The 27,969-nt window shown below is 43.2% G+C and overlaps 1 protein-coding gene across 3 annotated transcripts in view; it reads left to right on the top strand.

The window, feature by feature from the left end:
* The window catches only part of INO80 (INO80 complex ATPase subunit), a 133,004-nt gene extending 105,250 nt beyond the window's left edge, over nucleotides 1–27,754 (top strand). For 2 of the 3 annotated variants that reach the window (XM_025883689.2, XM_073876822.1), the window contains exons 28-36: nucleotides 3,456–3,550; nucleotides 10,855–10,927; nucleotides 18,088–18,246; nucleotides 18,872–18,974; nucleotides 20,416–20,504; nucleotides 22,837–22,992; nucleotides 23,297–23,456; nucleotides 24,162–24,377; nucleotides 26,153–27,754. In XM_025883689.2, the coding sequence (XP_025739474.1) occupies nucleotides 3,456–3,550; nucleotides 10,855–10,927; nucleotides 18,088–18,246; nucleotides 18,872–18,974; nucleotides 20,416–20,504; nucleotides 22,837–22,992; nucleotides 23,297–23,456; nucleotides 24,162–24,377; nucleotides 26,153–26,370 (1,269 nt within the window). In that variant the 3' untranslated portion in view covers nucleotides 26,371–27,754. The remainder of the gene's footprint in view (nucleotides 1–3,455; nucleotides 3,551–10,854; nucleotides 10,928–18,087; nucleotides 18,247–18,871; nucleotides 18,975–20,415; nucleotides 20,505–22,836; nucleotides 22,993–23,296; nucleotides 23,457–24,161; nucleotides 24,378–26,152) is intronic. The other variant, XM_025883691.2, reaches the window with a different exon arrangement.
* The last annotated feature ends 215 nt before the right edge of the window (nucleotides 27,755–27,969 follow it).

Raw genomic sequence — 27,969 nt, 5'->3', positions numbered from 1 at the left:
GTGCTCCTCAATTCTGCATTTTTAACAAATTGCAGGTGTTCCCAGTGCCGCTTATCTGAAAGCCATGCTGCAATAGCAAGATTCTGAGGGACCCCTGTCCTGCCTTCTCTTTGTAGTGGTGGTTCTCAGCTGCAGATATAGGGTATCTATTGCACTCATCTTAGGAGCTTTTTAAAAATAAACCAGTCCAGGCCCTCTCCCAGACCTACAGAGTCTGAATCCCTGGGGTGGGTCCAGGCACATGTATTTTTAATCCTGGTTGAGAATCAGTACTCAAATACCAAGAGTACATCTCATCCATAACTCTTTTGGCTTCTACAATAATTTTTAAAAATAGTATCCACTAGGACTATATAGCTCTCAAGACTTCCTAAATGTTAAAAGCCATAATTTTTATTTTATTAGTTCAAGCAGTATTAGATTTACTTTGGTTAGTAGTTATTGATCCACAAGAATCCACTTGAGAGTACTGATGTTCATATTTATTTAATTAAAGGAGGATACTAAATTATGAGACCTGGAAGAGGAAGAAGGTCTGTATTTGGTTTCTCTTCTTTCTTTGCTTCTTTAAGTGGAGCAAAAAGAATTGCTTTACAAAGCTCCAGGAAATTTAATCATACTGGTGGATCATGTTCTAAGTCTTTCCTAAATACCAAAAGGGACTTGGGTGAGAGAGATCCTTGATGTCTACAGAGTACCTTGTGTAAGGAAGGACTGGATAATGGTTCGTCTTTCTGTTCCGTAAGCCTTCTTTAATGCACAGGAGTGCAAAGCATGACACAGTTCCTACAGACCGTGGTAAAGTCATCCAACAAGTGGTAATGAGCCAGTAGTGGTCCTCAGACATGGGAATGAACTACAAAGAGTTGGGGCATGATGGAATATTTAAAATGGATCTTAGAAAACCTTATGATGTAGAGATTGTTAAGTGTGTGTGTGTGTGTGTGTGTGTGTGTGTGTGTGTGTGTGTGTGTGTGTGAAATAGATTTTTTAAATAAATTTTCGAGGGGCGCCTGGCTGGCTGGGTCAGAAGAGCATGTGACTCTTATTTCAGGGTCATGAGTTCGAGCCTCACGTTGGGTGTAGAGATTACTTAAATATAAATAAGTAAATAAATATTCACAGTGCTATAACTTGTCATTTATTGTTAGAATTTGTGTTTTGACACAAATTCTTTTTGATAAAAATGTCTTTTAACAAGATAGAATTTGATTTTATTCTGAATTTTTAGATTTTTTAGATCATAGGAAAGCTGAACTAAACATAGAAGTGGGCACACGTCTTAAAATTAGCATTTGAAAGAAATGAGGCATTTCTTTCCAGATTAAATTAAGTATCTTTTCTAAACCACACAGAATTTTAGAGACACATCTAGAAGAGCTTTGGTATAGCCAGAATATTTGAATGAAGGAAATACTGAATTGCTCTTTTTTCATCTCTGCCTTTATCTTTTAGCTGTTTTTCTGTGGTGTGAGGATGTAGACATTCCTCTATTCTGCTTTTTTTTTTTTAATATTTTATTTATTTGACAGAAAGAGAGCACAAGCAGGGGAAGTGGCAGGCAGAGGGAGAAGCAGGCCTCCCGCCGAGCAGGGGCTCGATCCCAGGACCCTGGGACCATGGCCTGAGCCCAAGGCAGCCGCTCAACCGGCTGAGCCACCCAGGCGCCCCTCCTCTATTCTGCTTTTAACTTCTTTTTCCATGTCCATTTACTTGTTTTGAAGCTATTTACTGAAATCGGATCTAAACTCATCTAAGCCTCCTGAAATCCCACTGCTCCCCTGGGTGGGAGAGCAAAGGCTTAAAGCAGTAAACAGAAAAGATTCACTTCTGTTGCCTCAGTTACAGGCTCTGTGTAATCATTGTTGGTTTGATTATGGTCTAGGATTAGTATCTCTGGTGTCATGCTGACCTTGACATATAACTGATGGCAACAGTAAGATCTACAAGAAGATTCATTCATCAGTGCTCTCACTGAGTTTAGAAGTTCTGGTTCAGAAGGCAGGAGTGCCTGTGCAGAAGTCCAACCTATGGATGTCTCTGTGTATAATCCCGTTATTTTGTTGTTCTGGATGGCAGCATCCCTTGATTAAATTAGCTGCCAAGCTATAGTGAGCCTCTAAAGACTATCCTCATGCTCGCATTTTTCATCTCTTTTTTCCTGAATCCTTCCTTATCTAAGATACCCCCTACTCTTCTACTATTAATCCAGTCTCATTACAGGGCTATACCACTAAATATGAACTTGAAACTCTTTGAATATGTTCTACCCCTCTTTGATTATCAAAGCCCTTAAAGAGCCACTTGAGAAAGAAGGAAATAGTAAAAACGTATACAAACCACAATGAAGATGTGTGCCTCGATGAGCTTGTCTACTTTGTTGACCAGCCTCACCTCGTAGGTACCCTAACCAGGGACCTCTGCCAAGCCATTGAAGGAGTTTTGGTACTAACTTGCTCTAAGAGTAGGCTGCCACATGTACTGTACAGCCGTACCCAGCTGTAGCAACCTTGTGTGCTGAAATACCCAGCCAGGTATAATAACAGGTACATAAGAGAATATTGCAACAAACAAACATTTGACCATAGAGAATTAACACAGACATCTCCCAAATGTAGAAATAACTAGTCTTTTTCAATAGGAAAAAGTTATTTTAGAACTGAAATAATTGTTTCATGTTGTTTCTTATAAATAGGCAGCTGTGTTGAGTTTTTGATAGTGGTTCCTCTACAAGTGGACTTCTTGAAGTGTAATCCATATAATTAGGGGTAAGAAAGAGGAAATCAGTGCTCATTTGGACATCATCTGTAAGAGGCATTGTAGCTTCTAAAAATGGCATTATGTTCTCTCCATTGCATCTCTTGAAGTTTCTTCTCCATTCTTAAAAGTTGTAATTCCTCTTAGAAATGATGTCCAGAACATGCTCTGCCATGGAAAGTTACCTTGTCTTTTATTCACTCTGATGCTTAGACTTCCCTTAACAATGATGCATGCTCTGCTGGAAAAAGGAAACTTGGGCTTTAAATTCAAGGATATTGGTCAGCAAGGATATGTTGGGGAGAAGAACACTAGAGCAAGATACTTCCGGAAATAAAACCAGATATTCCATAGCTGTGAGAAACATCTGGTCGCTGCCTGAATGGCAATTTTTGTTTGGAAATTTCATTTTATTTTGTTGGTTTATTTTCATGAAACCTACTGAAATCTGCAAGAATATGATTAGTTTCCAAGTTGAAATTGAGGGTGGCAGTAGTCTTCACAATGCCCTCAATTTTCACATACTAGCAGTAAATTCATTTACAAGTTAAGTTCTTGTACTTTTGAGATTACTTTCTTCTTATTCTGGATATAATGACTTGCCCCCAGTAAAGATGAGGTGGAAGGTGGGTAGATGTTATGGGAATTAGAATACAGTAATTTGCATCCAACTTCTGTTTGTTTACTCTGATTGGCAGGAATACATGGTTTACAGGAAGCATACCTACATGAGGCTTGATGGCTCATCCAAGATCTCAGAGAGGCGGGACATGGTTGCAGATTTTCAGAACAGGTAACGTTAATAGAAATTACAAAAATTCTCATTTGATTTTTCTTTAGTGCTTAAGATAATGAGTTTAAAAGAAATGTCAACATTATCTCATATTGTTAAGCAATCATGATATAGTCATTTTAAGAGGTAGCTAAATCTGCCTATATTGGTTCAGATCTATGTGTGTGGGGGGGGGAGAGAGAGAGAAAATGAATACTCGTTAATTTTTGTATTCAAAATATGCCTTCTTACCAAATCAGCACCCTTTTATTTGGGCAATAAAAAATGATTTCTGTGTATGAACTAAGACCCTCCTTTATATGGATAATATTTATGCAGAAAGAAATCCACAAGGCTGTATTTCTAAATGTTAACAGTGGCGATCTCTGGGTATTGACTTATGGTTGATTTTTAGTTTCTTTTCCTTATGTCTTTTGTAAAAGTTTAAAGAAAAATACCTTCCTTTTTCCTGCTTTCCCTCCAGCGTGGTAGTAATACAGTACAGGATGACAGATTGCAGTGGTGCACAGTCTCTTCATCCGGCAGCTCTCAGTTACAGTACTTCTCCCACCTGATAATAAGCCTATGAAGTTTCAAATACCGCCTGCTGGCTGCTCATGGCTTACAGAGCCATAATTATCCTAAGTGCAGGTTCTCCTTGTAATAAGCAGAATCTGGTTACTGCTCCCTCCAAGGAGAAAGCCAAGCTCCACCAGCTAGTGACAGGGCCGCTGAACTCCACCCTTAAATTTTCTTCCTTAGACCTGGTAACTAAGAATAGAGTAGATCTTAATGTGCTGTAAACCACAACAGTTCTGGATTTTTGGACTTTAATTGTATAGTTTGTTAATATTTAAGTTTTGATTCTTGGGAAGAAAATTAAGCACATAGTCATTTGTATTTAGGTTACAATTTTTCATTTCTTTCATTTCAGTTTTAAAGCATGGTTTACTTCAGATATAAAACAATTTAGCCTAGGGCGCCTGGGTGGCTCAGTTGGTTAAGCGACTGCCTTCGGCTCAGGTCATGATCCTGGAGTCCTGGGATCGAGTCCCGCATCAGGCTCCCTGCTCAGCAGGGAGTCTGCTTCTCCCTCTGACCCTCCCCCCTCTCATGTGCTCTCCCTCTCTCTCATTCTCTCTCTCAAATAAATAAATAAAATCTTTAAAAAAAAAAAAAAAAACAATTTAGCCTAAAACAAATTCATAGTTCCACATAGAGTGCCCTCTGATAATTTTTGCTATTGCATGATGCTTTATAATGAAGCACAAGTAAGGAGATAAACTCTGTTTTGGTTTACAGTCTTACCCTCACTTAACCAGTAACTTCCAAGTTGAAACTGTATGTCTGAATTCAAGTGGTTGTTTGACCAACAATGGAGGGAGAAGATCTGCTTTGAACCTATTTTTCTTTGTTACCTAGGAGCAACTATGTGGATGGCCTAACCTAGCAGAAGCTGTTGGCAGATTCTTAAATTGATAATATTTGAGACATATATAGCATAATACAGTTGACCCTCAAACAACATGGTTTTGAACTACGCAGGTCCACTTATACATGGATTTTTTCCAATAAATATTAAACAGTACTATAAATGTATTTTCCTTACATTTTTCTTAATAACTTTTCTCTAGTTTACTTTATTGTAAGATTATAATATAAAATACATATAACATACCAAGTATGTATTAATCAACTGCTTGTATTATTGGTAAGGCTTCTAGTCAGCAGTAGGCTATTAGTAGTTAAGTTTTTGGAGAGTCAAAAATTGTATCCAGATTTTTTCGACGGTGCCAGGAGGTTGGCTCCCTTTTACCCTCCTGCATTGTTCAAGAGTCAGTGGTAATGCCTCCTAACTCCATCATATTGTTATCCACGCCCCGAAAAATTTTTTTACCAGCTGACCTTAGTCTTTTCTTGATTCTGAAATGAAACATATTTTGCTTTTTCCTTGCCTACTCCAACCTAAGAGCTTCAACTCTTCGGTATATCCCTCTGGTCTTTAATATGTATGTGGTTGTATTTACATGTTGACACCATATTATAGATACGATTGTGTGTCCTGATTTCTTCCACTTACCATTATATATTAAACATCTTCACGTATCATTTAAAAAGTCTTTGTAATCATTTTTAATGACTAATATTCCATTACACTGGATATTTATACCATATTTCTATTGTTAAAATGTTGAGTGAATATCTTTACAAAGCTTCGTCAGAATTTTAGTTTTCTTTCTCTTTCTTTTTTTTTTTAAGATTTTATTTGTCAGACAGAGAGAGGGAACAGAAGCAGGGGAAGCGTTGGGCAGAGGGAGAAGCAGGCTCCCCACAGAGAAAGGAGCCCAATGTGGGGCTTGATCCCAGGACCCCAGGATCATGAGTGAGCTGAAGGCAGACGCTTAACCAGCTGAGCCACCCAGGCGTCCCAGCATTTTAGTATTCTTAATAAAGACTGAAACAAGGAAGATTACTGAGTGAAGGGATATGAATATTTAAGACTTTGCAAATTGTCACATTGCTCTGTAGAAAGTTCTGCCAACTTAGCGTCCAACAAGAGCTGTGGTATGTTGATTTGTAATGATTCAGTCTTCTGAATCATAGAGGTACAGCTCTTCTTCTAGCTGACCCAGCGGACATGAGATCCCAGGCTCAGTATATTTTACAGTGGTCTTTTAGTGAAAAGGACTACTAGATATATCCAACTCATTACTTCTGAAATCTTCTCTCTAACTTGTGGAACAGTTGTTTGGGTAATGTATCGCACAGTTGTTTTGAAAAGCTTAGCTCTAAAAGAACGGTATTTTCACCATTAAATTATACTAGATCTGCTTAGTAAATACTTGTTTTACACAGCTTTCTTGGGAAACCTTACTTAAGCTTCCAGATCCTATAACTGAGAGTTATTTAGGGAGCAGTGTCTTTTATTGAGGTTCAACATTTGAGTAACCATCATTTTAACACCTGCATCTAATATTAGGCAAAATGAAAAAAACAGACTAATGTCTCCTCCCCTGCCTATATGGTGAGGTAGGTAGTTGACTAGAGTTGGACTTACGCATAGGACATAATCTCTTCTTCTCATATATAGAGTCTGAACTGTGCCTGTGCTGATAAGCTTATCCAGCAGACCCCTCCAAATGGGAAGAAGTTCTCAACTTATAAATTTGAGTGGCTGATGTAGCCCAATATAAAGAAAAAGACAGGTGTTTTTGAAAACAAAAAGCATGCCTTGCCAAATATTTTTGTTATTACTAATGAAAAGACATCAAAAGAAAAAAATGTGGTTTCAACTGGAGAGCCCTGTGGCTCAAAGGTCAGCCAGAGTAAACAAGAACTCCTATAAAAAGCCATTTACATTCCCTTCATACAAGATTTATTTATGAGGGATCCTTCCAGGAAAGAGTCCGGCTGAGACTAAAGACTGTTTGGCCAGGATGTCCTGACTGGGCAACATTCAGAACATGTGATCAGTGCGTGATCCTAGAAGCCATTCACAAGGTCTTTGCTCTGGAATGCCTCAGCCTTTGCTTCCCTTCCTCCTACCCATGACATTTACCAAATGGATCACCCACACACACACACGTTATCTGATCGCTCAGGGTGATCCCTTTGGAAAACAGAAAAAGTGAGTGTAGTGTTGATTTTTTCTTTCTTGGTGAGAGTGTTGTAGAGTTCCAGCCTCTTCTTTCATTCTGGCTCTTTTTCAGTCATTGAGCAAGTCTTCACTGCAGTTGGTTAGGCTACATGCCCAGGACTATTTGGGTATTTTGGTGGCCTCAGTGGGTCATTAAACAAGAATAAGAGTGAGACCTGAGCACATGTTTGCTCCATGATTTCTTAGGCTCATTCCCAGACCGCCCAGAAGTCGGCTTGCTGAGAGGCCTGTTCCAGCGGAAACCCTGAGTTGAAATTCTTTTTCAGCCCCCTAGAGGGCACCCAAACCATCATGTTGCCTTCAGGGATTCTGTTTTCTTCCCCTTAGTCAGAGCCCCCAAAACAGTAATTCACATTATCAATACTAGATTTATTAAGTTGAAAGGAACTTCTAAGCAGTTTTATTTAGGTGTTTTTGTTTATAAATGATCCAGCAGTGTTTTCTGGGATGGACAGTAATTTGTTTTAACAAGGTTTCCATAATCCTTATTTTTTCATTTCAGTATGATAAAATTATCAAACCTTGATGCTTACCATCTACCTTATCATTAAAAGGCATCTTCTCAATACATAGTTAATATCCCCAAAGAAAAAGTGTCTTCTACTGTTATATATTTCTAAGTTTTGCTACTGATTTATTTATTTATTTTAAGATTTTATTTATTTATTTGACAGAGAGAGAGACACAGCGAGAGAGGGAACACAAGCAGGGGGAGTGGGAGAGGGAGAAGCAGGCTTCCCACAGAGCAGGGAGCCCGACGCAGAGCTCCATCCCAGGACCCTGGGACCATGACCTGAACCGAAGGCAGATGCTTAACGACTGAGCCACCCAGGCGCCCCTCTACTGATTTATTTTTACCTAGATTCCCTTCACTTCTTTTTCTGTACGTGGTCCCTGTTTATAAGTGATTACCATATTTGGGGACTTATCTCTGGCTGTCCAGACTATAAAAATGACCCATCTTTCTGCCTCTATACCCCCTTTTCTTTTTAAAGATTTTATTTATTTGACAGAGAGAGAGCACAAGCAGGGGGAACAGCAGGCAGAGGGAGAGGGAGAAGCAGGCTCCCCAGTGAGCAAGGAGCCTAACTCAGGGCTCGATCCCAGGAGCCTGGGATCATGACGTGAGCTGAGGGCAGATGCTTAACTGAGCCACCCAGGCGCCCCTGCCTCTACCCTTCCTTGTATTATAGTTCCCGACTGCTTTCTACCTCCCTCCCTGTCTCCTCTCCCTTCCCCCACCCCACCCCTTGCTCAGGCTCTGGACTTCTTTAGGAATTACCATGAGTCCTAGCCATTGGGTGGTTCCGTCAGCTCTCACACAGGTATTGGAGAGAAGCCTCTGACCACTGCTTCTGTTTCCACCAAAGCAGGAGAGAGAAGTATGGGGAGGAGCAGTGAGGGTCAGAGGGTCAGAGAAGGAAGAATTTTTCTGTAGAGATTAGTTAGTACAGCCCTGGAAAGCTCAGTCAGTTTTTATTTGCAGCCTCACTGTGGTTAGATACCCTCCTCTGGGCTGTAAGGTATCAAGCTTCCATTTACATCATCTCATATCTATGTAGGAAAATGTGTTTGCAAACTAGCATGTACCTTTTAACTTTTTGGTTTGCCTTATATGTATTAACTATAAACAAGGACATTTTATAAATTAAATAAATTATGAAATATTAAACTTGATAATATTCAAGGATAAACTAGTAGAACTTCAGTGGGTGTATAGAGCTTTTGGAATCTGGCCTTGTAACAGGCCTGCAGACATACTTTGTTGTCATTCCTGCCTCGGGGAACCTTGTGTTTAACTAAATGCAAATAATAGACAAATCTCTCTAGGACCAGCACAGCTTAGTGATTAACCAGGAGGCTAATTTCAAAATAGTTCCTTCACTGATACTCATGTTTACTGTTGATATGTCATCACTTAGTCACTTCAGCTGTATTCAGAGCATCCTCATTTTATAGTCCAGGAAACAGACCTTCAGTCAAATGACTTTACCAGGGAAGAACAGCATCAAGGGATGAGTAAAATTCATTTTACATTGGAATTTAGTACCTCTTAGTACCTCTATGCCATATCTGAAACTTGAGTCATGCTCTTCCAACTGAGTCAGCCAAGTACCCCTGTATTACAATATTTTCTAATCTGTTCTGTTCCTTTCTTTATTTCTTTAATGTGGTCCAGATCTACCACACTGATTTCATGACCAGTAATAGGTGTGACCTGCAATTTGAATAACACTGGTCTAAATTTTTCGTTATACTCATTTTAATCATGAGAAAAGAGATTAGCAACTTGATTTAAAGGACTGTAAAGTTTGCTCACTGGTATAATGCAGTTCCTTTCTCTCTGAAATGTTCTGGAAAATAACCTCGGGTGGCAGGAACATGAAAATGCAAGAGAATCTTTAAAAATGTGCAAGAGGGGCACCTGGGTGGCTCAGTCGTTAAGCGTCTGCCTTCGGCTCGGGTCATGGTCCCAGGGTCCTGGGATGGAGCCCCACATTGGGCTCCCTGCTCAGCAGGAAGCCTGCTTCTCCCTCTCCCACTCCCCCTGCTTGTGTTCCCTCTCTCTCACTGTCTCTCTCTGTCAAATAAATAAATAAAATTTTTTTAAAAATGTGCAAGAATTGGGATCAAACTGAGCCCCTAATTGTATGTGTGTACATAGATAAATCTTGTAGTCCAAGCCTACTCGCTGTGATCTGGCACGGGCCTGTTCCTAGAAGGTATTCAGTAAATATTTGTTGTCTGAATGAGTGACAGTGGTACCTACCGGTTTATTTATAATTCTGGGTTTCTTTATTTTTTTTTTTAAACTTTTTTTTTTTTAAGATTTTATTTATTTATTTGAGAGAGAGAATGAGAGAGAGAGAGAGAGCATGAGAGAGGGGAAGGTCAGAGGGAGAAGCAGACTCCCCGCTGAGCAGGGAGCCCGATGCGGGACTCGACCCCGGGACTCCAGGATCATGACCTGAGCCGAAGGCAGTTGCCCAACCAACTGAGCCACCCAGGCGCCCTCTGGGTTTCTTTAAAAGGACGAAGGATGTCAAGGGAAACAGACAACTATATCTAATCATGGGGGCTATGTTGCCATACATTAAAAAAGTACTTTAATTCCAGCCTGTCTTCATAGATTGATCCTAAGTTCACCTTAATACGTAGAAGTCATGACCTGGATCTTAGTCCTGACCTCAGGGTCATTTTTCTGGGACTGACTTTATTCTTCTGAAAATGAGTGCTTTGGGAAAGTATAATCATTAGTTCCCAAATTATTGGTAGTCATGATTCCTGGGAGAAGTGCCAAGGAATACTGATTTTTATTCCCTCTGTATGAACCTAGGAATGGCTTGACTTGTTTGAACTATGACACTAACTATTTCCATGATGATGTATTTTTCTGTTATGTTTGCTACATGGTTATATTGCCTATCAGTCTGTCAGTATTAGTAGGCCGCAGAAGTATATCTGCAAATTAGAAGATGACAACCATGATTCCATTTTAACATCAGAGCACCTTGGTACAATGTGTCAAGAAATGTGGATCAGGCCTGGATAACCCTTTCTAGTCCTGGACACTATTCTGTTTTCAGAGATCTCTGTTTTTGCCACATGCATGCTATCTTTCTCTTTTAGTATTCCCTCTTAACATATCTTCTTCCCTCTTCTGCAGGAATGACATCTTTGTATTCCTGCTAAGCACACGAGCTGGAGGACTGGGTATCAATCTCACTGCTGCAGATACAGTAAGTAATGAGCACCACAGCATACCAGGTATGCAGGTTTTCTAATATAAATATGTTGTTCAGTTGGTATTATCCTTTGCTTTGGGTCACACTTTTTATTTCTTTCCCTCATTATGTTATAAGACAACAGTTGCATTTTGGCTGGAACAAGTACATTTTAGCTTTCCATCTGGACTTTTCTGTCCATTCTCTGAATAAGTTTCTTACACATTCATTCAACAAATATTTAGTGAATGCCAACTATGTGTCTGATACTGTTCTAAATACTTCGAGTACCTCAGTGAATAAACAGACTTAAATAATCTGGCTGGATTAACAGGTTCTTTTGGGGAGCTATAACTGAACAAAATCAGAAATGATTGTTTTATTGCTCTTATGCATTATTCCACCATGGGAAAAACTCATACTTTTTTATCCCAAACTTCAAAAGGTGATTGGAGAGCAACAAAATTGGGAATTTAAAAAAATGAAGACATTGTATCAAAATTATTTATCCTTTCATACCTAGTCTCCCTGGAAGAATACTTCAGTTGACTGAAATGGAAAAGAGCGTTCCTTTTTGAATCTCAAAATTATTCCCAGTGTTCAAATACATTTAATAACAATTTCAGTAACCTTGAGACATAAAAATGCACAAGTGGGAAATTGTTTTGTAGCAAATATGACTCTAAAAATGTCATTTTATGTGGCTGTTGTGGTGTTTCTCTGTGAAATACAGAGAAATGTATTGGAACTAGTACGTTTTAGCTTTCCATCTGGATTTTCTGTCCATTCTCTGTGAATAAGTTTCTTACACATTCATTCAACAAATATTTAGTGAATGCCAGCTATGTGTCTGATACTGTTCTAAATACTCCCAGAAATGGGAGGAGGGTGCAGACCCTGGAGATTCATGGAGAAATGAGGTAGAAGGGAGAAGAGGCGTGAATAGACTCACAAGCTGCAGAGCTAGAACTAGAGCCCATGTTTCCTAGTCTCCACCCCTAGGCTGTGTCTACTCTCTCTCCTTATTAACTACTGTACTGTAGAGCTGCCTGACCTCAAGAAAGAAAAGCAGATTCTGTAACATCCTTAAGTAGAATATCAGCACAGGACTCAGCTGTACCTTCCTTGGCATATAAAACTCATCAGCCAGTTAACCAGGTTTGGACAAGGCTCCGTGGCCTGACAACTGCTGGAAGCCTAGCTGGGTAGATGCTAGATCTAGCATGCATCATCAGCTTCGGTCGTCTTAAGGGAAGGCTGTCATTGGTGGTAGGTGTGTTCTTGTGGGTTCTCCGAGGTGGTGGCTCACTTGGTGTCACATCAGATAGCAGAAATTTGGCTTTCTCTTTACTCCTTGGTTCTCAGCTGTATTTTTTAAGCATTCCATACAGTCCTAACTTAGTCATACTCTCAGTGTGAGTACAGGAGAAACCACTTTATCCTAGTGGATCTTTTGGACTCCAGTCTCAGCTCCCAGCCCCATGTTTATTCTCTTGGTTTATTTATACCCTTCTTTATTAACCATGCCACTCCTTTTGCCTAAAACTCTCAGGGAATCTCCATCATCTTAGAAGACAAAGGATAAGCTCCTTTACATAGCATACAAGGCCCTTCATTCTGTGGCCTGTATCCTTTCCAGTCTAACTGCCAGACTTACTTTCCCCTTCCCAAAATTTATGTTCAATAATGATTGACTTTTTGTGCCTGAACATACCATATTGTATTACACTGCTGCACGAACTCTTTGCTCAGTACCTCTTCCACCTGGTAAAGTTCTTTTTCTTCTTCAAGACCCCATTCATGATCGGGGGTGGTGGTTTTATATGCGCTGATGTAGCTTCTCTGATAAGGTGACACTTGAGCCAAGATCTGAAGAAAGTGTGAGGAAGCAAGCCAAGCATATATCTGGCAGAAAGAAGAGCATTCCAGGCAGAAGAGATAAGTGCAAAGCCCTGCGGCGAGAACATGCTTGGCGTGATCAGGCCATAGCGAGCAGCCCTTTGTAGGTGGAACAGAACGGATGATGGGGAAAGGCTGTCAGATAAGTGTTGTGAAGCAGATCGGGGAAGGCTTCATGGGCTGCAAGACTTTTGAGATGGGAGGCCACTGGAAGAATTTGAACAGAGCGGTGACTTGATTTGGCTTGGGTTTTAAATGAGTCCCTCTGGCTTTTGGGGAGTAGGGTGGGAAGATCTACAAGGAGAAAGAAGCAGGAAGTTCAGTTAGGAGTTAGACACAAGGTGATGGTGACTTGGACGAGGGTTGAAGCAGTGGAGGTGGGGAGAAATAATAGGAATTTCCATGTATTTTGGAGGCACAGGCAGTAGAGTTTGCTGCTACATTGGATGTGGGAGGTGTCAAAGAAAACTCCAAGGTGTTTGACCAAGGCAACCTGAATGATGGAGACATCAGTTAGCAATTAAGGGGAAGATGCTGGGAGGAACATTTGAGAGGAGAAATCGAGAGTTTGATTTGGGATGTATTCAGTTTAAGATTCTTAGCAAACACTAAGGGGCAAGGTCAGCCAGGCAGCAGGGTCTGGAGTTCAGCAGAAAGCATAAGTTCATGTGATTAAAATGCATCTCAGCCTGCCTATCTCAGGTTTGGTCTATGGTTTCTTAAGGAACAGTTCTTGGGGCGCCTGGGTGGCTCGGTCAGTTAAACTTGATTTTGGCTCAGGTCATGATCTCAGGGTCTGCTCAGTGGTCGGGGGCGGGGTGTACTTGTGTCTCTCTCTCCCTCTGCCCCTCCCTCAGCTCACACGTGCTCTCTTTCTCAAATAAATAAATAAATAATAAATAAATCTTTTTTTTTTTTTAAGGAATAGTTCTCCTAGTCATTTATTTGCATAGTCAAGAAAAAGAAAAAGCAGATTTGAGCGAGGAGATCTGCTTTATGCTTCCAGTGTTCACATAATTTGCCCTGTGGAGGTTAGGAGCTCGGCCAACCACAAAGAACCAAAGTAGGCCAAACCCATGGCTAGAGGAGTGGAAGTAGGAATTCCCGGGGCGCCTGGGTGGCTCAGTAGGTTAAGCGTCTGCCTTCTGCTCAGGTCATGATCCCAGGGTCCTGGGATGGAGCCCCGCATAGGGCTCCCTGCTTGGTGGGAAGCCTGCTTCTCCCTCTCCCACTCCCCCTGCTTGTGTTCCCTCTCTCACTGTGTCTCTCTCTGTCAAATTCAAAAAAAAAAAAAAAAAAAGTAGGGATTCCCTTTTCATCCTAGGGACTAGAGAGAAAAGGCTCTGAATATTCTGAGTTTCCATTTCCAAAGTAATTTACATTTAATTTTGAGGGGAAGACTTGGGGACTTACTTGTAAATTAGAACCTCCTGGAGTACTTCTCGGTAAAATGTTCCTAAAGGTTGAAATGAATTTCTAGGTTATGCTTTATGTGAAAAACAATAGGCTTAACTGCTTGCCTGGCATTCTTCCTTTGTCTTGAGATTTATTTAGCTTTGGAAGATTCCCCAGAACCATTTATGGACAAGGAAGAAGTTAGCAGCCTAAAATGTCAGGAAAAATTTAATGTCGATAAACATGTATTTTGTAAACAGTGGGACTCTGGCCCACTCTGTTAGTAAAAACATGATTTTAGCATGTGATTAATGGCCCCTTACTGTTTTGTTCTTTGTATATTTTTCCTAAAGTAGGGAACTCTTTGCATTTGTCTGTCTTTAGGTGAATGGTTGTTATAAACTGCATTGTTTGTTTTGTTCCTGTGTCAGACCTGTTTTAAATGCTCACATGTAGAGAGAGACGGAGGAGCTTTGTTCTCTCGGTGGCAATGTGAGAATTCCTATATGTCCTATGAGACAAGATGGGACAGACAGCTTTCAGCCCTCCCGAGGTACTGAGCTCCCACCTAATCTCTTGGGTGAGAGATTCACCTTCCAAGTGTTTGTCCAACTTTTTCCAGTTGTTCGTTTCAAAATTTTCCTATTTTCTATTTCATTCCCTCATCCCCTGAAACTCCCTCTCAGTGACCTGTAAAACCAGTGCCTCCACCCCTTCTCAGGTCTCACCTCCCTCCTCCCCTCATGCCTGTCTAGCTTGGTGTGTACAACTTCATGAAGGTGCTGTCTATTAATATATTTCCCCTTAGTCATTGCTGGGCCATGCTTTGTGGCCATCCATTGATTTGCTTTTATCTTTACTGGCTAAATTAGTTGTTCTTATCCTTTAATTGTTATTTGTTTTTCTCTAGAATGTCTCACTGAGCTCCATAAACCTGATTACCAAATCTAGGTGTCAGCTCTTTCCTTGTCTCCCCCAGCACCCCTCCTCACTGCCCCCAGTTCAAGTCCTGATTGATTCAGTGTTCATTTCATTGTCAGGTTAGATAATAACCATCTATCTGGCTTGGTTTTTAGTTCTCCCATTCTTGTGTTAACTTACTAGCTTCTACATACTTCACACTCTTTTTCCTGGTAAATATTTTTCTTAATAGAATCTTATTTTTTTCTAGTCCTCCCAAATTTCTCACCTCTTTTAACCCATTTAAATGATAATTAGCCACTAAATGTAGGAGTTGTTTTGAAGTTAAATTGCCAGCCTGTCTCCTTAACTTTAATTTTTTTACCTTTTATGAGCTCAAAAAACCTAAGTTGAATCAGGTCTGGTTGCCACTGAGACTTCCAGGAAAAAATGTAAGTGTTAAGGAAGCACCAGTGAAATGATTCATAATGTAGAACTTCCCATTATGAATTCCTGCTGCACCACTGCCTCAGGCTCAGGTAACTAGCTAAAGGTACTGTCTTTTGGATGAGACATCAGCTGTCATTTTCCAGTAATAGTCATTTTAGGTGTGTTGGGCAAATAGTGTTTCTCCCCAGTCCAATCAAAGGCCTCCTTTTCATTAACTCTGTCTTCCCATCCTTGTTCTCTCTGAAAGTTTAAAGTAGATTTTCTAGAATTTTGCATATCCCATTGAATCTCCAAAATATCCCGTCATCAGGTTTGCTCTGCTCCTCTACAAATGGCAACATTGTGTACTTCAGAATCCTAGGTCTGTGGACACTGTGGATTAGCAGTAAATTTTCGCAATGATTTTCTTTTCTTTGGTAGGCAGTTAGTAATTTTCTCCCCAAGGATTCTGACTGATGCAAAAATTTGCGGGATTATACCTTGCATAAAAGCAAGACAAAAGGAGCAGCATCAGAAAGAGCCAGTGGGGATTTTACTGTTGTAGGCAAGAGTGTTGAAAATGCCCATGTCTTTTGTCCATCTTCACTCAGAGTCTGAATTCTGCAGAGAATGGCAGAATTGTGTCCAATTTTAAATGAGAGAATAAATAAATTACTTCAGAGTGAATCACTGAGTTTACATTTTTAGGCTTGGTCTAGTGTTGATCAGTTTCCTTACAGATTCTAGTATTAATCGACTAGTATTTGTGGAATTCTACTTTGCACAGATGGATGCTGTCTGTCCTACAATATGACCAGATAGGGAGATTTTTAAAATAATACACATGAAATAATTGAAGATAGTGAAAATAATTGAAGATACCCATAGGAGATAGTGATTAAGTGAGAACTGGACCAGGATAGGCAATGCTTACAAGGTATTGTTAATAGTGCAGGTTGTGGAGGGAGACTGTTAGGACCATGAACTCAGGCCAGTCTCTTCCTGATTGATAAGATGAAGAAAACACACAAGGTTTTTGTGAAAATTTAGTGCGATATGTATGCACACTAGTGCCAGATACATTGTAAGTGCTGAACAGATTTTATTATTATTATTTCTAGTAGGAATCCACGAGGAATAGGGAAAAGGGACATTGTTATAGGCAGGAGAAATCAGGGAGGCCTTCTCGAAAGTGGGAAGCTTGAATCAAACCTTAAAGGACCAATAGAGAAGAATTGAGGGACTACAGGTCAGAAAAAGAGCTTGAGCAAAAAGTGGTGCAAATAATCATGAGTGAGGAGCACTGAAGAGACCTCTCTAACAAAAAGGAAGGGGCATGTTTATTTTAGAAAAGAATAGAAATGAATTGGGCTCAGTATAGCAGGGCCTGATTATTGAGGGGAGTTTGGATTTGATGTGTTACCGCATAACTGGCAGGGAAATAGAGTGGCCTACAGTGGTAACCAAAGTAGACAAAAGAAGAGAGAGACTGAGCTCTAGAAATCCTGCTGGTCTGACAGTGGCAGCGAGCCAGGTGTAGGTGATGAGATTGCAGTCCAGGATAGGGACAGTAGGACTATAAAAAGGGAGAGGTTCATTTCTGAAGAAGCAGTGGCTGGAATTGGTGACTTGCTTGAATATAGATGAGGACGCATGAGGACCATTTGGAACTGGCTTTCTTTCAGGACATCCCCTATATTCAATAGTAGCCTCAGGACTGAGGTCCCAGGAGTCTGTTTGGCTGTAGGATCACTTGTGGGGTGGAGGAGAGAAGAGGACATTCTGTTGTTGTTTATGTTTGTTGTTTAGCAAACTAAGAGTAGCTTCCAGGGAACCCTTAAATGTTTCTTTGCCGAATTCAAGAGATAGGAAATATGAGCCGGAGAATGCCCAGGAAAGCTATGCCTATCCCTTACCATGGTAGACTTAGTGTTAAAGAGAAGGCTTTCAGGGATGCCTGGCGGGCTCAGTTGAAAGAGCATGCAACTCTTGATCTTGGGGTCGTGAGTTCGAGCTCCACGTTGAGGGTAGAGATTGCTTAAATAAATACATGAAAACTTAAAAAAAAGAGAGAGAGAGAAGGCTTTCATATCCCCCACCTCATAGGTCTACCACGTACTTAGGCTCTGTGATCTTGGATAAATTCTGTAATTCCTATGTGTCTCAGTTTCCTCATCTATAAAATGGGAGTCTCAATAGTACCTAAATCATAGTAATTATGGGATTTAAGTGAGTTAATACACATAAAGCAACTAGAACAGTGACTAGCAGATAGCACTAAGTATTAATTAACTATTAATATTATTGCTGTTCCCTCTTTTTAAATGAAAATCCTGAAAAAAAAAAAAAAAAGCTAGAGTATATCTATTTTGCCCAAGACAAGTGAAGGAATGGCTTGGTTTTATGAGTGGATGTCTGCTCATCTTAATATCCTGGGAAAAAATCCTGCATCAGACTACTGAAAATGACAAGTGGCTAGATTGCTCTCAGAATTCCTGGTCCTGCCGTAAGAGTGCCTCAGTCTTTGCTGTATTCTTGTCCTGCCCATGCAGGTGATTTTTTATGATAGCGACTGGAACCCCACTGTGGACCAGCAGGCCATGGACAGAGCCCACCGCTTGGGGCAGACAAAGCAGGTTACTGTGTACCGGCTCATCTGTAAAGGCACCATTGAAGAACGCATTCTACAGCGAGCCAAGGAGAAGAGTGAGGTAAGCAGCAGGCAAAGGAAGTACTGTAGTGGTGGAGAAGCTGGAAAGTACAACCACATTTACTGGGCTAAGACCCTTGCCTTCTGTGGGTCAGGAAGGGGCGAAAAGTTCTTCTGAATAGAAAATAAAATCAAGCCCTGTACTGCCCTGGCTGTTCATTCCTCACTCCTTTTCTATCTGAATGGTATCTACAGGCTAGATTGGGCCGTTGTTCATGGGGGGGTGACACCAGTCATGGCCCTCCTGTTTCACATACTTTACCATTCAGGGGAATAAGGAATGACATTTGAGCTCTCATCCTAGTACTCTCAATTTGACAGCATCTAAGTTGTATGCCAAATTTGCTAGTTTCCAAAGAAATGATTATTTGGGGGTTTGAGGTTTTTTAATCTTGATTTCCGTATTATTGGATCTTCTAGCTATCAATTAGCAGTCCCAAGCTAGAGAAGTTCTCATTGTTCTTTCTGTTGGATAAATCATCTGAATGAGCCAGTGAGATGAATGAGAAGAAATAGGGAATCCAAGTGCCAGAAGAGCAGACTGAGAAAGATGTTGTCTTGTTTCGGGATATTATCCATAAGGGAATGGGTGCCTGGTGGTGATGTTTTGATCTGCTCTGGTATAGATTCAGCGGATGGTGATTTCTGGTGGGAACTTCAAACCAGATACCTTAAAACCCAAAGAGGTGGTTAGTCTTCTTCTAGATGATGAAGAGCTGGAGAAGAAATGTACGTACTCTAAACCTTCTACTAAAGCCCTCTCCTCCCTATAAAAGATGTTTCTCTGGCCTCACCCATCCGAAAATGGTAGGACTTCTTGGCTGTGTGCCAAGGGTAAGCAAAGCCAAAGATTGTATTTGGGTAGAAGCATTTTTTATGTTAATAACTTATATTAGGGACACCTGGGTGGCTCAGTCGGTTAAGCATCTGCCTTCAGCTCAGGTCATGATCCCAGGGTCCTGGGATCGAGTTCCGCATTGGGCTCCCTGCTCAGCGGGGAGCCTGCTTCTCCCTCTGCCTCTGTCTCTCTGTCTCTCTGTCTCTCATGAATAAATAAATAAAATCTTTAAAAAAAATAAAAATAAAAAATAACTTATATTAAAATCCAAATAAGAATGTGTTATGAAGGGGCGCCTGAGTGGCTCATTCGTTAAGCGTCTGCCTTCAGCTCAGGTCGTGATCCCAGAGTCCTGGGATCGAGCCCCGCATCGGGCTCCCTGCTTGGCAGGAAGCCTGCTTCTCCCTCTCCCACTCCCCCTACTTGTGTTCCCTCTCGCTGTCTCTCTCTGTCAAATAAATAAATAAAATCTTTAAAAAAATAAACAAAAAAAGAATGTGTTATGGAGTAGAAGGCAAAACTCACATATTTTAAAAGTACTATGACTTTGAATAAATTTGCATCAGGGAGGCTGTATCCCTAGACTTCTCAGCAGTAATGAATTTACTCTGTTCTGCCCAAAGAAATGTTTTTATGGAGAAGTTGGAGAAACACACTGCTGTAGCACTTCTCCCATGTACTGCTGGCTTTTGAGAACAGTTGGTTTCAGAATTACCTTGTGAGCCCCTGAGGATGTCAGCCTCACATCAGGAAGTATGATGAAGCTCCTTTCTTACATTGCTCACACTTGCCACTGCCTTCTAAAACCCTTTCAGGACTCTACAACCATACTTGATCTTTGCAACGCAGAGATATTAAAAGGCTGAAAAGAAAAGGAGAAAGAGGGCGCCTGGGTGACTCAGTCGGTTAAGCGGCTGCCTTCAGCTCAGGTTATGATCCCAGGGTCCTGGATCAAGCCCCACTTTGGGCTCCCTGCTCAGCAGAGAGCCTGCCTCTCCCTCTCACTCCGCTGCTTCCCCCTGCTTGTGCTTGCCCTCTCCCTCTCTCCGTGTGTGTCAAGTAAATAAAAAGCTTTAAAAAAAATAAAAGAAGAAGGGCAAGGAATGGCCCATGACGGTTAAACTGAATGATGGTTTGAACCCCAAAACTGTTAAAAATCCAAAAACTCGGTTCCCACTCCATGTTAAAAAACCAGTTAATCTGCCCTAGACAGACGTCCTACCCTAGAACGTAAATATCAGAGGGTGTGGTCACCTTAATTTCAGAGAATGAGAATTATGATTACCACAGGTACTTCATCAGATCTTAAGATCTTCTTAATTTTCTTGATAGTGAGACTGCGGCAAGAAGAGAAACGGCAGCAGGAGGAAACCAACCGAGTCAAAGAGCGCAAGCGCAAGCGGGAAAAGTATGCAGAGAAGGTATCTCAAGCTTTGGGTGGGCAGCAGGGACTGGTAGGGGACAGGGGGCGCTTACGAGAAAGGCTTTGGGTACATGGCTTATCATCTTGGTTACTGGTTGGTATCCAGCTCCAGCTGTATGTGGTAAGTAACAGTTCTGTGCTGAATGACATTTGATCAGGAGAAATCTGGCCTTGGTAGACCAGTAGTCCCCACACAGACCTACCTTGCCTGGTCACATGTAATTATGGAAATCATTTGTCGGGGCTGTTGCAAAGCATAAAGCTAAATGTGGATAAGATGGATCTTACATTTACATTATCAGATTACGTAGAATCTTAGGGCCTAAGAGGTCATTATATCCATCCTACTTTAATTCTGCTAGTGTTCCATTCCGTGTCATCTGTTGTTGGAAAAAGAAATCACTGACCAATCTGTTCATCTCTTTTTCTCTAATTTATGTCAAAGATTCGAGCTGTTTTTTTGTCTCCCTTGGACATTTCCTGCTTGACCCCACCTGGCCAGCTGCGAAGTGTGATGTAATTCCCCTTACATTTCTTCCTGTCTTGCTCTTTCTACCAGAGTTTTATTTCAGTGATCCTTATTCTGGTCTTTATTGACAAGTAAATTGAAGTGAGGCCTTTAGGATTTATTCTTGTTTCAGGAGTCAGCCCATTGGTTCTGACCGGGTTCCCAGACTGAACACCAAAGCGTTGTTGGTTCAGAACCACTTTACTACCTTTCAGAAAGTACTTCCTAATTTTTTCTGGTGGGTTTGGCTTACCTTTGGGTTTTGCTGCCCTTCCCATCTTTATCGGCCCTCGTTGGGCCCCTGGTCTTGAACAAGATAGCTACCATGAGCTTCAGGCATGTTGATAGCTCTGGGTCCTCAAGCCCAGCAGTTATCCATGCTTCATTTCCCTGGACTGTTTGGTTTGTCTGAAGCATATGGTCTGACCACATGTTGATACTGATTCTGTCGTAAGTGGAGGTTGACTTCTTCCCCTTATCCTCGCTTGTATTGGGCCTCATGTGCCTTGTCCCTTTGGCCGTATGACCTTGATGGTCAGCAGCCTAGGAACTTGTCTGTATTATTTGATCATCTTCCAGTAGATATACCAGCTCTTCCTTTTATAAAATCCATACCCTCGTTTGTACCTTCTGCTAAGCAGAACTATCTCTAACCCGAAGGATGCCCTGGGATTCACTATATCAGAGTTGAAAAATTCAGGAACTGTGACTCCACCCTCAAATCTCTAACCCATTACTTAACTACTATTTGGAATTAAAATAACTTTAATATTCAGAAACAACATCAAAGAAGAAAAGGTGGTGGGGTTTTTTTGTTTTTTTGTTTGTTTGATATTTATTTTAGCCCAAGTTCAGTAAATTTATTTTGCAAAACAGTTGCTATCCTGAGCATTACTGAGCCAACAGGACATCAAAATAAAAAGTTGTCTAAAGTTAAAGGCATACTACATTAACAAACAAATGACCCTCAGCCACAAAATTACAAATGCAGTTTGGGATGGGGGTTGGTGGGAGGGGAATTAATCCAAACTACAGCAGTGAAGTCTTTGAACCACAAAAGGTGGTTTTCTCATACAGGATATTGTAGGGTTTACTGAGTTTGCATCAGAAGCCATCCCTGCTCTGAGTAAAGAAATTTCAGATAAACATCCAGTGGTAGTATAAACTACACAAAGACATTAACCGTGATAGAGGGGTGGATACAAATGCAGTTAGATGCAGTGAGTGGATGTGATTCCCAGAATTTTCCAAGCATATTCTGCGATTTCAGGTCCCTAATCTGTGACAGAGCTCTACTAAACTTGGTTCTAGACCTGCTTAATGTAGCTCAACCCATAAGCATTTACATGTAAACCGAGAAAATAATGACAAAAGCAACCCATTATTTCTTGAGTATGATAAGAACTTTTGTTCTCCTCACGCATATTTAAAAAGAAGGCAGAGTGAAAACAGATGTGCAGAAAATACACTAAAGGCACTGGGCCTCCCTCTTGTAGGACTGAATCAGTTCCACCCCTACGAGTGCTGCAGCTCGGACATGCCCCTCATGGGTCAGGCTTTGTGCAGCCCTGATTCGGTGTGACTCGCCTGCCTCGCAGCTCTGTATCGCTGGGGTAGAATAGACATAAATTCTTCTTAAGCTGTTCCTTCCCTCCTTGCTCAGGAGTTTTTTCCTTCCTTAAAAGTATGCTAATTGGGGGGGGTGAAACGTGGAAGTCTACAGAGAGTCAGATTTCTGTCATCACCTTCTTTTCCAAGCCCACTTTTCTTTTAGTGCCTGTCTTCATGCTTTTTCCAAATTTCTTGATTTGTGTGTTCCCAGAAGAAAAAGGAAGATGAATTGGATGGGAAAAGGAGAAAGGAGGGCGTGAACCTAGTGATCCCATTCGTTCCCTCGGCTGATAACTCCAACCTCTCTGCTGACGGGGACGACTCCTTCGTTAGCGTGGACTCGGCCATGCCCAGCCCTTTCAGTGAGGTGAGGCTCCTTTAGAGACCTTCATCCTGGCGGTGGGGACTGTGCCCTGACCTGGTAGCCTTGGCTTCCCCTGGAGTTCTCCTGCCTTGGGGAAGGGGGCTGCACACGGAATCCATAAGAAGAAAAGGAAATGAGGACAGGCTGGCTTCTCTGGAGGCAAAGCAGGGAATTTCACCCTCAGGAATGAAGCCAGGCAGGAGAGAAAAATAGTGATGAGGTCTGAGAAGCACATCCTCACATGGGTATGAGGGCCATGGGCTGTGGGTGCCCAGAATGGTGGTGATCGCGACCCTTCCTCCTCCAGATCTCCATCAGCAGTGAGCTGCACACCGGCTCCATCCCCCCCGACGAGAGCAGCAGTGATATGCTGGTCATCGTGGACGACCCGGCCTCCTCAGCCCCCCAGTCTCGGGCCACCAACTCTCCTGCCTCCATAACAGGCTCCGTTTCAGACACTGTGAATGGTGAGTGGTGCTGCAGTCTCATACAGCTTGGGCCTGGTCCAGCGCCTCAGGAGAAGCAGGGGTTTCGTGCTGAAGTCCCAACTCCTCCTAAGATCACGGCATTTTCTACTGTCTGTAAAGAAGAGTGGAGCGGAGGAAAAAGAACTGATAGGCTTATTCGTTCAGTAGCCCTGTCAAGTGAAAGGGAGAAAGAACTTTATAAAGATTTCAAGCTTCTTTGTTTTCTAGTCAGCCTTATCTTTCATATTCCACCTTTATTTTTGCTAGTTTTTAATTAAAGTTTGCTTCTCTGGGCCTTTCCTCACTTGTTCTGTGGGGCCCATAGTGTGATTTCTTGAGGAGCTCTAGCTTTAAAACTTGGGAGTAAAAGTTCACTCTCCAAGGCAGGAGCACATTAAAGCGTGCAGGTGAATCACAGGCCGCACACCCCGGGGGTTCATTTAGTAATGAAACTCGTTTAAAGAAGAAATTCAGGAGTAGTGGAACCACTCTTTTAGAATGAGAAGCAGCTTAAGGAGTCAGGCTGTTTTAGCTGTCCAGAATTCTTAACTCTGTGACTCCTTGGCCCAGCCATTCAAATGGGGACGGAGCCCTCCCTGGGAGTCCTGAAACACGCCAAGAGCCAGCCCTGCTTGTCCGGGGAAGATTCTGTTAACATGTCAAGAGATTGACTCTTTCTCCCTCTTGGCCCATTTGTTCCCACAGGAATTTCCATTCAGGAAATGCCAGCCGTAGGACGTGGTCACTCAGCTCGAAGCCGAGGCCGCCCCAAAGGTTCAGGAAGCACAGCCAAAGGAGCAGGGAAAGGCCGGAGCCGGAAGTCCACAGCAGGCAGTGCTGCCGCAATGGCAGGAGCCAAAGCAGGGGCCGCGGCAGCCTCGGCAGCCGCCTATGCTGCATACGGGTACAATGTGTCTAAAGGTGCGGAGGCCCCTGGGGGCAGGGGTGCGCTACAGGCTCTGTTCTGGCGAGGGACAGTCTGGAGGGTCTGTGGAGTGTTGTGCCCGGAGAGCAGGTAGGGCACCCCCCGGGCCCAGGAAGCTCCCTCCAAGATGCGCATTTCAGGAATTCTGTTTCAGTAATCCAGGCTAGAATAGTCAGCATTTGCCATCACCCAAGCTGTGTGCATGAGAGTATAACACACGGCCCCCGCTCTGGAGTGTGTAGTAGAAGTGAGAAGAGGGAGCCATCTGTGGAATATGTTTAACAGCAACACACGACAGCATGCGTGTACTGAGTGACAAAAATGGGGAGGCCTTAATTGTAGCTGTAGCTCGGAAGAAGGGGGAAGCCATGGACCTGGAGACGAAGTTGCCAGGTTGTAACTCAGAAAGACGGAGAAGGATGACAAAGGAAGGGGCATATCTGGGGTCACCGAGCAGGTCGGTCAGGCTGAGCTCAAGAGGAGCAGTAGGAGTCAGGAGTGGAGAGACATGGCAGGACCTAATGGACAAGAGCTTCTCAGGTGTGTGATGAGGGGCTCTGGAAAGCTGGAGAAAGGAGGTGGCTGTGGTGAGCAGCGCATGTGGAGGAGGAGGCTAAGCATAGCCTGTAGGACAGCTTTGAAGGGTAGGGAGGGGGGCGCCGCTCACTGGCCTCCACACTCATAGCCTGGGCTTGGTGTGTAGCTGAAAGTGTTGTTGTAGCAGGTGTTGTTGCCCATTATTGGATAGAAGGTGCTGAGTAGGTGTCATCCCCCTTCCCCTTCCTCCTGCGGCAGGAATCTCGGCTCTCGTTGGTTTGTTCATTCAATGAATATGAAGTATAATAGCTTAGTCCAGCATTTCTTAACCTTTTGTCAGCTCCTCACATCCTTGGAAAACAAGTCATACCAGCAGTCCAGGCTGCCGGGGCAGGGTCTCACCCACAGACGGGTGGAGCCACAACACCCATCAGGCTTTCTCCTGGAGATCTGGTCTGAGAAGGAGCGGGAGGGGTGAAGGAGGCAGAGTGTCACGAGAAAAATCAGCAATGCTTGGTGACTGGGAATGGGAGAACCAGGGAAAGGACTGATTCAGAGATCCCCTGCAGCTCCATGGTGGATGGGAAGAGACAGTTGTGTGTACACCAAGCACTTAATATGCTTTTTCGGGATAGTCAAACCACTCCGCAAGAAACAACTGAAGCATATTAGACAGTGTGTTATGAGGTTGTAAGTGGATTTGGCTCATACAGGGAAGAAAGACTTGTCACCCAGGGAGCCATCACTGAGGATGAGCAATTTGAACTGGGTCCTTGAAGCAGCAGAGTTTGGGGAATAGAGGACATCTTGTGAAGTGAAGGAGGAGTGATTAGGAGCAGCTAATCACAAGTGGTGTCCCAAGAAGGAAGAGGGAATACGTAAGAAAATACATTAGTGCCTAAGAAGTTACACACCATCCTGCAGCGTTGGCTTCCCCACGTTGTGTGACGTGTGCTCTGCCCTTGAGCATCGAGGTGACATCTTACTCCTTGTGGATGAGGTGATGTGGAGAGGCTGAGTAGGTGTTGTTCTTCCCTGAAAACACATCCCTCTTACAGAAAAGACAGTTGACAGGAGAGCAAACAAAGGTGCTACGAAGAGGTTGGCAAGGAGTGGGAGGGGTTTCCTACAGCCTCACCTCCAGCCCAGACTGCAGCAAGCAAGGTCAGGCGCTGGGGCAGCTCAGACGGGCCTGGTGCCTATACTCTTCTTGTCTCTTTCTCCATCCCCACAGGAATCTCTGCCAGCAGTCCTCTTCAGACGTCTCTTGTTCGGCCTGCTGGCCTTGCTGACTTTGGACCTTCAAGCGCCTCTTCTCCCTTGAGTTCCCCTTTGAGCAAAGGAAATAATGTTCCTGGGACTCCCAAGAGCCTCCACTTGACCAGCAGCCTAGCCCCAGACTCCCTGGTCCGGAAACAGGGCAAAGGCACCAACCCCTCTGGAGGACGGTAACCGCCTGGACCCTCTGGCTTCCTTCAACCAAACCAGGGGCCAGAGTCCTGGCCCACATATGGTCTTTGGATGGCTTGCCCAGTGCAGCATCTCACATCCCAGGTCAGAGGGCGGACATGACCGGTTGCAGCAAGGGAAGGACAGGCAGGTGGTCGGTGTGAGCACTTTTCTCACCTGTGTCTCAAGAGGGGTGCTCTGGGGGGGCCTGTGAGGAAGAAGGCCCAAGGACAGAGATCGGCCTTGCAGCATCTCTAGTGAACTCTACAGCCACATCTTAAACCTCGCACTGGGGAAGGGCCTGACATAGACCCCCTGTAGATGCTCAGGCACACAGTCTCCATCCCTATTCCACTTGGGCTCTGGCCATGTCCCTTGCAGAGGCTCTGCAGGTGCTGTGAAGAACCTTCCACAGTGGGAACCTCTTAGGGCTGTGATTTCCTGTCGGGCTAGGAAGGAAGGAAATCCTGTATCTGGCATCCTCGGTCTTTGGGCAGCTCCCCGGGTCTCCAGGCTCCATTTGCTAGAGTGTCAGCACCGAAGAGAACAGTGAGCGTGAAAAGGTTAGTGAGTGGCTCATGAGGGTGACAGAGGCTAGAGGAGGCATGCCCGGAGGCACTTGTTTTCCCAGCGTTTCCTCCCCTGTCCTGCATGGTTCACGCCAGAGAACCTTCAGGTCCCACCAGCAACCGTAGCAGCAGCTTCCACCCCGGGACTCCCAGAAGCCAGTAAAGAGACCAGGAGCCATCTCAATCAGCAGGACATCCTCACTGCCCCTCTTGCAGACTCCCCTTGCCCTTCCTGAATGCACAGTCTCCCCACCCCTGCCCTTCAGCCCCCTGCTTGGCTGTATGCACTGTCTGTATTGCACTGAGAAAGGAAGGGACAGCCGGAGTGAGGCGGAGAGGATGGAGAAAGGGCAAAGCTCAGCACCGACCCGCCCGGCCCCGGCCCCACCCGCCTCAGCTTGCTCCCCGCCCCCAGAGAGGCAAAGGGGTGGTGTTTGCATGGGAGGTGTTTCTGCCTGCCCCCAGCCTGATGTCCCTGGTGGAGGAGGTGCTTCTGGGCGGGCCAGCCTCTAATTTGCACACCTGAAAATCGCGGAATTGAGTTTAGACAGATTGATTTTTAAAACTTTTTTTTGGAGTAGGGGTGGTAGGGGAATCATTTAATTTAAATCATTAAGATTCCCATGCCCAAACCCAGACTCTTGTGTACAGATGCTATTTAGAGGGAATCAGAAAAATGCCAAGCCTTTTTTCTCTTTGAATGTGCTGTCTATTTTTATAACTGAACTTGTACATATGTATAAAGAGAGACACATCTTTCTTTTACTAACTGGAGAAAAAAATCTTAAATAAAATGGAGTGAGATAATTTTATGTAAATCAGGGTGTCTGTGGTCTTTGCAGCTGCCTCTCTTGGGGGCATAGTAGGGTTCTTGGAGGAATATGGCAGGGTTAAGGGGAAACAGAGCCCCAACATCACTCCTGTGGTCGGAGAGGACAGGTTGTCACTGGGATGAGGAGTGCTCTGTGGGCACTTCCTCAGTGGCATTTTTAATCAGGCTTAGGAATTTGCCTTCAGCCATCAGAGAGGAGGT

Source organism: Callorhinus ursinus, unplaced genomic scaffold (assembly GCF_003265705.2).
Source record: "Callorhinus ursinus isolate GAN/ISIS: 27379988/994484 unplaced genomic scaffold, GSC_fseal_2.0 scaffold25, whole genome shotgun sequence".
Lineage (NCBI taxonomy): Eukaryota > Metazoa > Chordata > Mammalia > Carnivora > Otariidae > Callorhinus > Callorhinus ursinus.
The sequence above is the reverse complement of the archived record's forward strand: the minus strand, read 5'-3'. Positions and strand labels throughout refer to the sequence as shown.